The following is a 13322-nucleotide window of genomic DNA, read 5'->3' on the forward strand; positions in this document are numbered from 1 at the left end:
GGATTTGAGAAGGCGACTCTCAATACGGTCGTGCCGGCCCAGGCGCTCCCCGGGCCTGGGGTCTGTGCTCGCCCCCGCCCCGAGCACCGCCCGAGCCCCGCCTGCGCCTGCGCGCAGCGGGAGCACCGCGGGGCGGGGAGCGGGGCCGAGCTGCCAGAGCCGCTCCCCGTGCGCGCCCCGCTAGAAGCGCGGCGGAGAGGCTGGTTAGGGTACCGTGCGTGTTTCCTGCCAAGTATGGAGGTGTTCCCGTCCCCCCTGGAGTCCGCCAAGTTCATAGCCGAGCACAGCAAAGATGTCTCCGTGGACGAGGAGGGAGTGCGGCGGGTGGCGGAGAGCCTGTTCGACAAAGCCTCGGCGGCAGAGTTCGGGCTGGCGGGGTGGAAAAGCCTGCACGAGCTGAATCCCCGGGCCGCCGACAAGGACGCTGTAGACTGGGTGTTCCTGGTGGACACCCTCAACTTCTCCTTCTGGTCCGAGCAGGAGGAGCTCAAGTACCTTGTGAAGTACAAGGAGAAAACCTACAGCGGCTACTGGTCGCTGTGCGCCGCCGTCAACAGGGCCCTGGACGACGGTCAGTGAGCGCCGGGGAAGCGGGGCCGGGGCTGCGGGAGAGGGGCATCGGAAGCCGAGCGTCATGTATTAAATGAAGGCGGCGCCTCGGAACTGGGACACGCTCTTGGGAAGTGCTGCTCGCTGCGTCAGTAGCTCTGTATGTGCAGGCGTCCCATAGAGCTTGGGGAAGAGAACTGGAAGTGCTTTCAAAATACCTTTGTACTGAAACTGCCTAACTCTTGACTTTAACTGGGTTATCTCTTCCATTCAAAAGACTTCAAGGATTGTTAGTAGTCAGCTGTGCATGACTTGGGTTATTTCACATGTATTCTTAAGTTGAATTGCATATTTCCATGGCAGATGAAAAAATGAGGCATAAAGCGAGAATTCTCTGGACTAATCAAATATCAGAGTGTCTGAAGTAAGTCTGAAAACCCATATGCCCCTCAAATCAGTATTTTAAAATCAGTATTTTAAAGTTTCATATTTAAACCCACTACTTTAGCACTCACACTTTTTGCTGTTCTCAGAAAAACCCCAACTGTTAGTAGGTATAGATGAAAGTTTTAATTAATTTTCTGCATAGTTATTTAGTAAATTAAGGGGGTATTAGCATTAAGACACTTTTTGTGAATGCACAGCATGATTAGGATCCATGGGAAAACAGGCCTATGCTGACTAAACTAGTTGTATATGGACTATATTTGCCAGTGTGCTATGTAAACACCACACTTAAAATACGAAAACCAAGCAATTGGGGAAAATTACATACAAAAGGTAACAACAGTTCTATGGTTGTATGTTGGAAATTTGCTGTGGAAGAAAACATTGTGTGCTCTTACAAATTTAGTTGTGAGCAGCTCTGTGGATGTGGTTGTTGCTGAAAGCAAAGGTGGGTTTAAGAATTGATGGACTTCTTAGATCTTCCTATAGCAGTGCTTTCCTTTAGCAGACCACTGCACTAGGTCTATATGCTATGTTATGTGATAGCCTAAATATCTTATTTTCACTTTTCTGAAGGAATACCTATCACCAGTGCATCCTATTTTGCCACCATGACGCTTGACCAAGTTAGGCACGTATTTCGCTCTGACACAGAAGTGCCTTTGCCTTTGATTGAAGAAAGACACCGGGTGCTGAACGAAAGTGGAATAGTTCTGTTAGAGAAGTTTGGAGGGTCTTTCCTCACCTGTGTTAAAATGAGTGAAAAAAGTGCTCAGAAACTGCTACATCTCATACTGGAAAATTTTCCTTCTTACAGAGATGAAGCTGTATTTGAGGTAAGCTAATTCTAAAGCTCTGGAAAAAAATCCTTACTATTTAGTAACAGTAAAAGACACTTGATAGTCCACAACTAGTCAGGACAAGAGTCACTTCCTTTTTCCCACCAGAGTACCTTTTTTCTCATATGCTGTCTCTTTATCAATTTACTGTAATTTATTTTGGTATACTCTTGAGTTCCCAGTTAGATCACACCTCCTTTGTACTCCTTAAAAATGTATAGTATTTGAGATAATTCCTGCCTGAAAAATGGGAATCCTTTTTCTTTTTTTTTTCACTTCCCTTGAATTGCTGACAACCCTCCTTCTACCATCTTCTTTTTCTTTTACCTTAAGGCTCTCTGCAGCTAATGAAGGAAGTGAAACTCTGCTAGAATTAATGCATAGCTACTGGGACTCCACCCTCTAATGGCTGTTGATTTAACAGGCATTAGTCAAATCACTACAGATTAGAAGTAACTCCCGTTTTTACAAATGTTGACAGTATACTGAAGCGTTTACTGAAAGAAACTGATGGGAATTAAGCACGGATCATCTGGTATTTTTTGTCTCCCAGGTTTCACCTATACAGGCATGGCTTTCATTTAGCACCTGTGACATACATAGCCGCTCATGTGCTCAGTTTCATGTGAAGTAGTACTCAGCTGTTACATCATTAAATCTAGAAGACTTTGTTAGTGACAGTTCAGCCTATACTACTAGTCTGTGCAGTCTTTTCAGCTTCTTGGAATATCAGTCACTGAAGCTTTGAACCTTTGCATTGGTTCAATATTTTTGCTTTTTCATTGCATTTATTGCCCTTCAGTAGGAAGTGTCATTTTCCTTTGTCTCCTGCTGTGAAGCAAAATATATTTACATTAAAAATCAGAGGTTCTTTTGAATCAATCTTTGAAGCTACTGGTTTCATTTATTTGGGGCTTTTTAACATAGAAAGTAATATTTTGACATTTTTTGCAATCAAAAAGGGAATATTTTCTAAGTGAAGTGGTATTTTCTTATCTTTATAGTGACTGTATTCATTGATGTTATATCTTTCATGAGATGACGATGAGTGCTTTATAAAGCAAGCCTCCTTAAAAGCAGCAGCAGACTACAGAATGAAAAGCTGTTCCAAAAATGATCCCAGACCGTAAGCACTGACGTAGTAATAAAGCCTGTTGCATGAATATGGAAGCTTTTTATCTGCTTTCACTAATCAAGTTGTGTATTTTGAAGGTGGTGACATGGATCGCATTATTTTTATGGCAGCAGGTTGAGCTCTTGCAAGTAAGACTTCTAAAGGGTTAGGAGGGAACTGGAAAGATGGTGAAATATTCAACAGCAAACCAGTGCTTTTCAGTAACTCTCCATAGGAGAAATATATATAACTTAAGTCTTACATTAGAATCATACTATCACAGACTGCTAAAGCTGACCTTCTAGGGAAGCTTCTCAAATTAGCACAATTATTTGACTGTATGTTTTTCCAAATACATATACAAAATACTTTTTGTATTTGATTACATGTGTGATTACACATTTAATCACAGAAATTGCCAGTGTTAGTTTTTCTGAAAAAGAAAATGCAAACCAAGACCAAAATCTACAAAATATTTTTTTCTCCTCGGTGGATAATTCATATTTAGATACTGTGCTGCATTTGATTCTCAACAGCAGTTTAAGTTTTAGACCATATTGTATGCATATATCAGGGTTTTCCTGTTCTGACAGAGACTTAATGGAGTCGTTTTTGATCTTCCCCTATATTGCATGTATTCATCTTTTACTTACCATCCATCACCTAGGACTGAGGTTGTAAAATTCTTATGATCCTATTCTTTGCTTTTTTTTTTTAATGTCTGTGCTATCACATTTTGCTCTCTGCCAACACAATACTGCTCCTTTCTTTTAATGTCAGTAGGTCATAATTAGATAAATTCCTTAATATTAGCGCATTGTACTGCAGAGAAGAATGAAATGTTCCTGTACATGGTACTATTTCCTGGAAAGGCAAGGTGTTGAGAAAAAAAAGATAAAAGAGGTACAGTTGTATTGCCATGTAGAAAAAAGTTGCATTTTTTGATAAATTTAACTATCTTTACTGTCTTTCACAGACAGAATCAGAGACTGGGTAAGAGTTTAAGGAACCATACTGTAAGTGGGTCCAACCTCCCTGCTCAAGCAGGGTCATCCCAGAGCACATGGCACAGGCTTGTGTCCAGACAGTTCTTGAGTATATTCCATGAGGGAGGCTCCACAATCTCTGTAAACAATGTGTGCCAGTGCAGTCATTTGCTCAATAAAGAAGTTCTTAAGTTCTTCCAAGTTGACATGTAGTATCATCCACCTAGTGTTTTTCTGCTTTCTGATAAACAGTGGGAAAACTTACTCAAAATGCTTTGTAGTCTTTTTCATGTTGAGATTTTTATATAAACTTAAGATGTTCTCTACAACATAAAAGTTAACAATTGAAACAATGAAATTGTAAATTTATCTGCTCAGTGATGAGTCCCAGACAATATTTTTTTTCCTAATGAAGCTGCAGCATGAATTGAAAAGTTCCGTTCTAATTCTGCCTTTCTCTACTCTTGTGAAATGGTGTGGTGCTAGAGACAATCAGTACTTTACTACTGGGAAATTCCTAATGCTATTTAAGAATGACACCCTTGCTTTGGGACAGTAGGAGCTATGATAAAATTTGGTCTGTTAATTATTTATTTCTTGTTACCACTTCTTGTGTGATGTTTAAGGTGGTGTTTTGTTATTTAAGGTACAGAATCACGTATGTTCTCTAGAAGTAAGTTTGTGCATCTATGTCAAGTATAGAATGAGGCACAGGGAAGGCAGGAGTTTTGAGGATGTTTTGGAAGTTGTTCTTTGAAATATAGTTGAACTTCTCTGTGTTTTTGGAGAATATAATTCAAGGACAAAAAATGTGATTTGCTGTCTGGAATAGTTGGCAGTAAACAAAGAGGAGCATTCATTGAAGTTTTCACCAGAATTCTATTTCTTTAAAAGTACAGATAAATGGATTAACAAAATGTTTTAATTGTCTAGTAAAATACATGCCTATTATGCTTCTCTTTTCAAATTAAAAGGTTGGATGTACTGTAGAGTTTCTGAAAATTAATGTTGCTGGACCTTCAACTACATTGTTTGCCAAGTGGCAGTAAACATCTGTGAATGTATTCTGAGATCTGGGCATATTCTAAATTTTATTTGCTGCAGTAACTTTCATTATGTTATTTTTTAATTTCAGTTTATTTATGAGTATTCCACAGAATCCATGTTTGTAGTTCGATATCGTTTAGATTTTAAGATTTTTAAGAGTGTTGCAGTTTTATTCTGTTCTAGTTAACTAATGTTTGCTTAACAATATGATATGCTTAATGTATTATTTGCTATATTTATTGTTCAGGCACTTAAATAATCCATAAATTTCTTTCTTTCTTCAGAAGAAGAAGGTGTCTTTCTACAAACGGGCACAAATACTTGTGGCTGACACATGGAGTGTTTTAGAAGGCAAAGGAGATGCTTCTTTTGATGATATTTCCAGTCTGACAATATTTGCTGACTACAGAATTCCACAAGTTCTTGTTCACTTAAAAGCAATGAAGTATTCTGAAAAATTAATGAAGAAACTACGTGAAGGTTTGTTCTGTCCTTGCTAATATCAAGTAATCTTACTGCCCGATATTGTAGACTAAGGCTAGTTCTAAAATGTAATATGTTGTCCATGTAAGGGACAACATATTTTTCCTTTTTTTTTCCTCCAGGAATTTCTTAGGTACTGATGAGGTAACAGGAAGGAACTTTTTCTCTAACCATGATCTTGAGTGAGATCTCAAGGTTACTTTTTTATAAAGACCTGTTTTGTGAATTAAACATTGATAAGGGAGGGGTTAAAGAGACTCAAAGATAATTTGGGTCTCTGAATGAGTTTCTGAGAAGCTGCTGTAGTAAAACATGAGAATAGTTACAATTTTTGAGGTTTACATAAAAGAAACAATGATTTTGTCATTAATTCAAATTTGATATAAAAGAATGGGAATTCCTCTTTATTTGTACTGTACTGTACTAAGTACTAACTTAGTACTTAACTAAGTACATAACTGTACTTAGTTAATAAGCAAAGTAATATTATAAGCATCCATTAAAAATATTGCTTTAAATTAATTGCATATGACTAGGATCTCATTTTTTAAGCATGGTTTCATCTTCCCAATACTTATTAACCATGAATTTTAGTGCATAAAAATAAGCCAATCTCTTTTGCACTGTAAAATGACTGTATTTAGGTGTAGAAGTGCTGTTACACAATTTCAGAAATAAGCAGGAAGATAAACAGATTAATGCCGTTGCCCATGAACTTTAAAAGAATGGCCATACATGCATTCATGTCTTTATGCATATCTATATAACTAAATAGACCTCATAGACATTTTATCCTTCCATGAATCCTAATGAGAACATTCCCATTTAAATAATTCTACTGTTTCTGTTTACATTCAGTTCTTTTGGGGGCCTGTTTGTTTTTAATTTTAAAATCTTAGACTTAGGTATCCTGGTAGAAAATATACTATGAAGCACAATAATTATATACTAAAAAGTATACTATAATAAAAGACTACTTTTTTTGTTTCTGCAAGCAAAGAAATGATCATATGGTTTGCAGTACACCCTGCTTCTAAAGCAGTTCTTTAGAATACAGGATGTTGCTTTAATTGAATGGAAGGGAGGCTTCTAAGTGCAGTATGGTAAAATTAAAGTGACTGTTAATTGCGGTTAATTATTGGTAATTAACTGTATTAATTAGTATACATAGCAACACTGTTAACAGTTGCAGGGTAACTCATGAGAACTGGACTCCTAGAACAGAATAAATGTGAAAGGGGGGAAAAACTGACAAATTTAGTTAGTGCATGGCCTTCTGTCTGTTCCATGTAAATGAATTGCTGTCTCTTGTGTCTGCAGGAACACTTTTCCAGTCTGGAGACAAAGAAGAGGTAGAGATCCGGGGCTGTTCTATTTGGTGTTGTGCACTGATTTGTAAGCACCTTCAGGAACTCTATCAGAAGAAGGGTCAGGACATGCATGAGAAGATCAATGCAGTTTTACTCGATTATTATCTTTGGGATTATGCCAGGGATCACAGGGCAGAGATGAAAGATATCCCGTTCCATCGAGTAAGGTGTATATATTACTAAGTCCACTCTGATAGCTCTTGTATTGCTGCCTTATCTTTTGAACTGCAGTTTTGCTTTTTATATGGTGATTTGTCATGCAGTATTCTGGAACTGTTAAATCAAATGCTTGTTTTCTAGTGATGTAGTAACAATGTGCCTTTTTTTCCTCATTGTTTTATTACCTTTCTTTTAGTCTTTTGCTTGCTCTGACTGAAATTAAGAGTGTAAACTTTGCGGGCAATCCATGTCAAGGTGGGGTTTACTACTCCTGCTTTGACCTTTGTATTGGTGTATGTGGCTACCTGTGCACACAGCTAGATGTGTGTGGAGATCCTGTGGTGTACCTTGCTCCTCGGCCTCTTTGTGTTCCTGCCTGTCCCCTCTCATACCTGCACGGAGGTGGCAGGTGCTTGGCAGATGCTTCACTGCTCAGACATGGAAGTGTAATCCATCCAATAGTTCAATAAAGAGTGAACTGTTTATTTGTGACAGATGTGCCATGGGGCTGTATCTATGTTTTTACTGGTAGGGGTGAGATGGGGGGGGCTCAGTCCATGCAGGGAAGGAGGTAGGAAGGGATGGGAGGAATCACAGAATCACTTAGGTTGGAAAAGATCTCTGAGATCATCAAGTCCGACCTGTGACTGAACATGACTTTGTCTACTAGACTGTGGCACTGAGTGAGTGCTACGTCCAGTCTTTCCTTAAACACCACCACGGACTGTGATTCCATCACCTGATTAGGCAGCGTGTTCCAGTATTTAATCACCCTTTTTGTGAAGAAATTTTTCCCGATGTCCAACCTGAACCTTCCCTATCACAGTTTGAAACTACTTCCTTTTGTCCTCACACCTGTTGCCTGTGAGAAGAGGCCAAACACCATCTTGCTACTCCTTCTTTTCAGGCAGTTGCAGAGAGCAGTCAGGTCCCCCTGAGCGTCCTCCAGGCTAAACACCCGCAGCTCCCTTGCGCTTCTCTGGACACGCTCCAGCGCCTCACCGTCCTTCCCGGACGGAGGGGCCGGGACCCGGGCAGGGCGGGAAGGAGGGCCGGGAGCCCGCCGGCCGCGCTCCGCCAGCGCTCGTCCCGCCGCTGGGGGCGCTGTGCGCGCGGCGGGCGGCCGGCCATGGCGGCCGTTGCCTAGCGAGGGGCAGCAAACAGCGCGGGCCGCCCGCCGCCGCCGGCTCCGGCCCTCGCTGCGGCCCGGGCCCGCGGCACCCTGCGGCAGAGGGGCACGGCACGGCACGGCACGGCACGGCACGGCACGGCGGCCTCCGCGGCTCTAGCGGCTCCCGACACTCACGCGCGATACGATACTGGCTGCTCCTCAGGTTTGGAGACGTTGCAAACACGGAAAATCTGCTGGGCCGCCCTCACAACATCCCTGCGAGCGGAAAGGTTGCCTGTATCTTTGCCTCTGCCTTATGGCAGCTGCGGGCGTCGACACCCAAGTATCTGTCTAGCCTTGACGTGTTGGGAATGTGTCATATTCCCACGTTCTTTTACAAAATACATTCGTAGGAAATACGGTTTCCCTCCCACAGCCGGGACATGGTTTGTTAATTTGTTTGTTTGTTTATTAATATAACTAAAAAGAGAGTAGGAGATGTTGGCACTTAGGAGCAACACTTGCTAGGGGCACAAAAATAACGCACCCAGGTAACTAAACTCAGTTATCAATCAAAATGTGGTTTTAATCTGTAGTTAGTATGTTTATGTGTCTGTTTCTGATTGCCATGTCCCTTATTATACAAGTCATTCTCATGCTTTGCTTATTTGTTCTTGTGCTCAGTCATTAAAATGAGGCTTTTCTTTTTTCAAAGTTCAGCCAAGTCCTCAAATTAAAAGGAGTAAAATGAAATGCAAAAGCTCTTATCTTTGCTGCTGTGAGCTAAGACTGTTTTAAGCTATTAGTTTTCAACAAACTTGAATTTTGAGAGCTTAGCTGATTTCTGCCAGTTCAGTAATACAGCTTTCTTGAAGACAATGTGCGTGAGAGCAGGAAGTTTAGCAAACTTTCCATGACAAAAATTCTCAGAGTTAGCAACAACAACAGAAAACATGTGTGTGGTATCCCATGCAGATTTTTGAATTCTAGTGAAAAAAAGCTATAAAGAAAGGCAATTCCTTAATATTTACTAGTGTGCTACTGTGCAGTGCCTATGCTGTAAGAATGAATATGCTCCAGACAGTATAAGCAACCATGTATGCTAAAATTATAATTACTAATTACTTATATAATTACTATGCTAAAAAAATAATTACATATGTGCCTAAAGTTTCAGATCAAAATCAGAGGAATTATTTACATGTAGTAAATAGATAAATTTAAAACCACAGTTCTTTTGCTTGTTGAGTTAGAAATATTTGGTGCTTGGTAAGTGGAAGAGGGTATTGAAACATGTATGTATTTTCAACTTCTGGAGAAAAAGGTTTTGTTTGACTGATTTGTGTTCCCTATGCAATATAAATGCAGGCACAGGAAAATGAGAGGATCCATTGTAAGCCTTTGCTTTATCAACAGTGTTTATTAAAACTCTTACAATATTGTTGCTTTGTATGACTGTTATATTCAAATATGATATCAGGCAACTTTCAGACTTAAGCCTGCTAACCTGGAAATTAATAGATGCAAAAATAATTTACTCATTTATTATGTAGTTATTAATAGAGCTGCATTTATATCAGGTGCTTGTCAAGATTGTAATGGTGCTTACACGTTCCTTAGGAAATCTCAACTTTTCACTTCAGGAGATTCATTATTTTCTATTAGATAACATGGAAAACTTTTTTTCTTAGTTGCAGACAGCTGTGAATGCGGTGAACAGATCTGTGGTAACAGATTTCTTCTTGGCTATGTCAGTACTGAGTGGGAAGCACAAGTGTGGAGTTTGGCATGGAGGAGATCCCAGTTAAAGTTGCAGTCCGAGTCAGACCTCTGCTTTCCAAAGAAATACTTCATAACCACCAAGTGTGTGTCAGATTAGTCCAAAATGCTAAACAAGTTATCATTGGAAAGGACCATGTCTTCACTTTTGATTTTGTATTTGGCAAAAACTCAACCCAAGAAGAAGTTTATGCTGTTTGTATTAAGCCTCTTCTAGTGTCTCTGACTGAAGGATACAATGCTACAGTGTTTGCATATGGACAGACTGGTTCTGGGAAGACTTACACCATCGGTGGTGACCACATTGGTAAGTTATAGAAAGTTTTTGGTTTTTGGAGTTTTTTAATCAGAAGGGAGTGCATTTTTGCAAGTTAAATATTTATTACATAGCAGATAATGCTGCAGAATTTTAAGGATCAAGGCAAAAACCTGTAGTGAAAAAACCCCAAACTTCCAAAGTTTATGTGATAATTAAAGTTTTAAAAACTTCTCCATAAATTAGACTATACAAAAAAATCGAAGAAAAACCCAATTTGTTAAGTGTTCTTTCATGTTCCACATTTTAACATGAAACTTATATTAGAACTTTTTTTTCTGAAATGTAGTGGTTTTGAAAATTTTTGCTACATTTATCTTACCTTGAAAAAGTCTTCATTAGGCACTTAATTGTTTACTTGCTCATTCTGTGTTGGATTTGTTTGCTTTTTTGGGGCTTTTGAGAGAAATTTCTGTGACATCAGAAATTTATTATTTACTTCTTCCAAATGGATACAAATATAGTATTGTAAATGTCCTTGTAGAGTCTTCCATTTATTTAGAATCATAAGATCACAGAACCGTATAGAAACTGTTGGAAAAGACCCCTAAGATCTTGAAGTCCAACCATTAAACCTGCATTTCCAGGTCCACAACTAGGCCCGTTCCATTGGTTGACCACCAGTGAAGAAACTTCTCCTAATATCCAATCTTAACCTCCCCAGGTGCAACCTGAGGTTATTTCTTCTTGTCCTGTCACGTTTTACCTGGGAGAGGAGACTGACCCCCCTCCCCAGTTACACCCTCCTGTCAGGTGGTAGTAGAGAGCAATACGGTCTATCCTGAGTCTGCTTTTCTCCAGCTTAAACAACTCCAGCTCCCTCAGCTGCTCCTCACAGGACTTGTGCTCCAGACCCCTCAGTTCTGTTGCCTTTCTCTGGACACGCTCCAGCCTCTCAATGTCCTCACAGTGACGGGCCCAGAACTGAACACAGCACTGGAGGTGTGGCCTCACCAGTGCCCAGCACAGGGGGACAATCACTGCCCTGGTGCTGCTGGCCACACTCCTGCTGGTACTGGTTAGGGTCACTACCTTCTTGGCCACTTGGGCACACGCTGGCCCATGATCAGCTGCTCTCAGCCAGCACCCACAGGTCCTTTCTGCCTGAGCATCTTTCCAGCCACTCTGCCCCAACCCAGCCTGTAGTGCTTAAGGGGACTGTTGTGACTCAAGGGCAGGACCCCGCACTTAGCTTTGCTGAACCTCATACCATTGGCCTCTTCTGCTTATTCTTGTAACTTCCCTTCTATTCCCTTCACTAGTAGTTATTTAATGTTCCTATAAGTACCATTGCTAGCTGAATTGTTTGGGTAGTGGATGTCACAGTCTAAGGCTGATCTTAGCTCTGCAATTAGACCCTTTTAGTTTAATGAATCTATTTACTAAATTAATAGTTAGATGTGAACAACCTGTTAGTTTTTTGGTAAAAGAGATTCTTGGTATTGTCTCATAGGCAAACAGTTTCCGTAGTCTTAGATAAAAAACACAGATTATTAATGGAAACACTGTCCTATGCTGAATATTCTTTAAAAAAGTAGAGTTTGGCACCAGTGTTCCATGTCTATGAAAAAATAGGAAATTACTGTTAATGTTAGTCATAAATCTTGTCTCATTATGTTACTGATGATTTTGCTTTACATAAGTAGAATTTATAGTTTCTCAAACCCTTGAGATGTCATTGCTAACCATATTGAGTAGGGAAAAAGAAGAAATCTGTACTCTGAGGAGTATAGTTTTAAAGCAGAATCCATGAAAAACTTTCATCACTATAAAATTATGTAATTTAGAACTTAAATTTGAATCCTAGTACTGGATGCAAACAAAACTTCTGACGCACACACACAAATTACAAAAATCCTTATGAACAATGAGCTCTTCTGATTCCTCAGTGTGTTGCATACTAAATATCACAGGCTTCTTTCAAATTTCAGTCTTTGTAACTTATGTGACAGAATGGCTACAGTTCTCTGTGACATTTGTGCTTATATTTTAGCATCAGTTGCAGCGGATGAAAGGGGCATAATCCCACGGGCTATTCAGGAATTATTTCATCATATTTCTGAACATCGAAATATTAACTTCCGTGTGAAGGTATCCTATATAGAGGTTTACAAGGATGAACTTCGAGATTTGTTGGAGTTGGAGACCTCTGTGAAAGATCTACATATCCGAGAAGATGAGAAAGGAAATACAGGTAGGATTCCAGCTCTCAAATTTGATGTTTTGGGTTTTAGTTTGTGTCCAAATTATTCTTGCTTTCTCTGTAAATGCTTATTCTCTACTAATGAATAAAAGGAAAAAAAAAAAGTTTCAGAATATAAACTCAGTTTAGCTGTTTGGAAGCAGTTTGGGGTTTAGATGCCTGTGAGCAATATTGATGTTCTATTATATGGATGGAAGTGGCAACAGATGGTAAAGTAAATACACAATTCTTGTTTCTGCAAGTTCTGTCTAGAAACAAAATAGCGTGTGATTATTCACTTGAATAATTATTTTAAGATTAAACCATTGCTTCTTCCTTCAAAATTACAATTGTTAAGTCAATTATATTGTAAATATCTGCTCCCCTTTTACAATGAAATTGAGTGTAAGAGACCACTTAATTAAGAGGAGGGGAAGTATATATTTTTAGAGGCTTTGAGATTAACACTTGCCCTGTAGGTATCCTGTTCACCCCATGAAAATACTAGAAGAATTCACATCAGAGGTATTTTATTCTGAAAGTACCTAATCTGTTTTAGGTTTGGATCTTTTTTTCTTTATATTCTAATTGTTATGTTTACTCTAGTATTATTATACTGTTATATTAAGCTGTTGTGGGTTTTTTGTCTGTAGCTGGGAGAAAGCACTAGTTCAGCACAAATCTTGCAGACAATATCATTGCTTCAAAAGGATCCCACAATATATTTTAAATTATTTCTTTTCTTCAGTACAGTTACTGTCAGCTTCCTGTGCTAGGACATTTTCCATTTTTCTTTAAAAGAAAAATCTGATAAAAAAGATGATTAGTAATAGTACTTAGTAGAAGTACATTTACACCTATTAGATTACTAAGAGATAGCTGTCCTAAAGGCCCAACTATCTGTGCTATTCAGAATAGAAATTCTTTTCTTAGTACAGGC

General features: G+C 39.3%; 2 protein-coding genes across 5 annotated transcripts in view; both read left to right on the top strand.

The window, feature by feature from the left end:
- The first annotated feature begins 134 nt into the window (after window positions 1-134).
- On the top strand, window positions 135-7486 carry QNG1 (Q-nucleotide N-glycosylase 1). The gene is made up of 4 exons (XM_053931689.1): window positions 135-571; window positions 1573-1832; window positions 5267-5462; window positions 6786-7486. The coding sequence occupies exons 1-4, from the start codon at window positions 235-237 to the stop codon at window positions 7016-7018; spliced, it is 1026 nt and encodes a 341-aa protein (XP_053787664.1). The 5' UTR covers window positions 135-234; the 3' UTR covers window positions 7019-7486.
- Window positions 7487-8210: 724 nt separating this feature from the next.
- KIF27 (kinesin family member 27) overlaps window positions 8211-13322 on the top strand; it is a 28355-nt gene continuing 23243 nt past the window's right edge. For all 4 annotated transcript variants that reach the window (XR_008428751.1, XR_008428750.1, XM_053932672.1 and 1 more), the window contains exons 1-3: window positions 8211-8328; window positions 9797-10191; window positions 12194-12394. Coding sequence is in view for 2 of the 4 variants with exons in the window: in XM_053932672.1 (XP_053788647.1) it covers window positions 9894-10191; window positions 12194-12394 (499 nt within the window). In the remaining 2 variants the exon portion in view is untranslated. The remainder of the gene's footprint in view (window positions 8329-9796; window positions 10192-12193; window positions 12395-13322) is intronic.

This window comes from Vidua chalybeata, chromosome Z (genome assembly GCF_026979565.1).
Source record: "Vidua chalybeata isolate OUT-0048 chromosome Z, bVidCha1 merged haplotype, whole genome shotgun sequence".
NCBI lineage: Eukaryota > Metazoa > Chordata > Aves > Passeriformes > Viduidae > Vidua > Vidua chalybeata.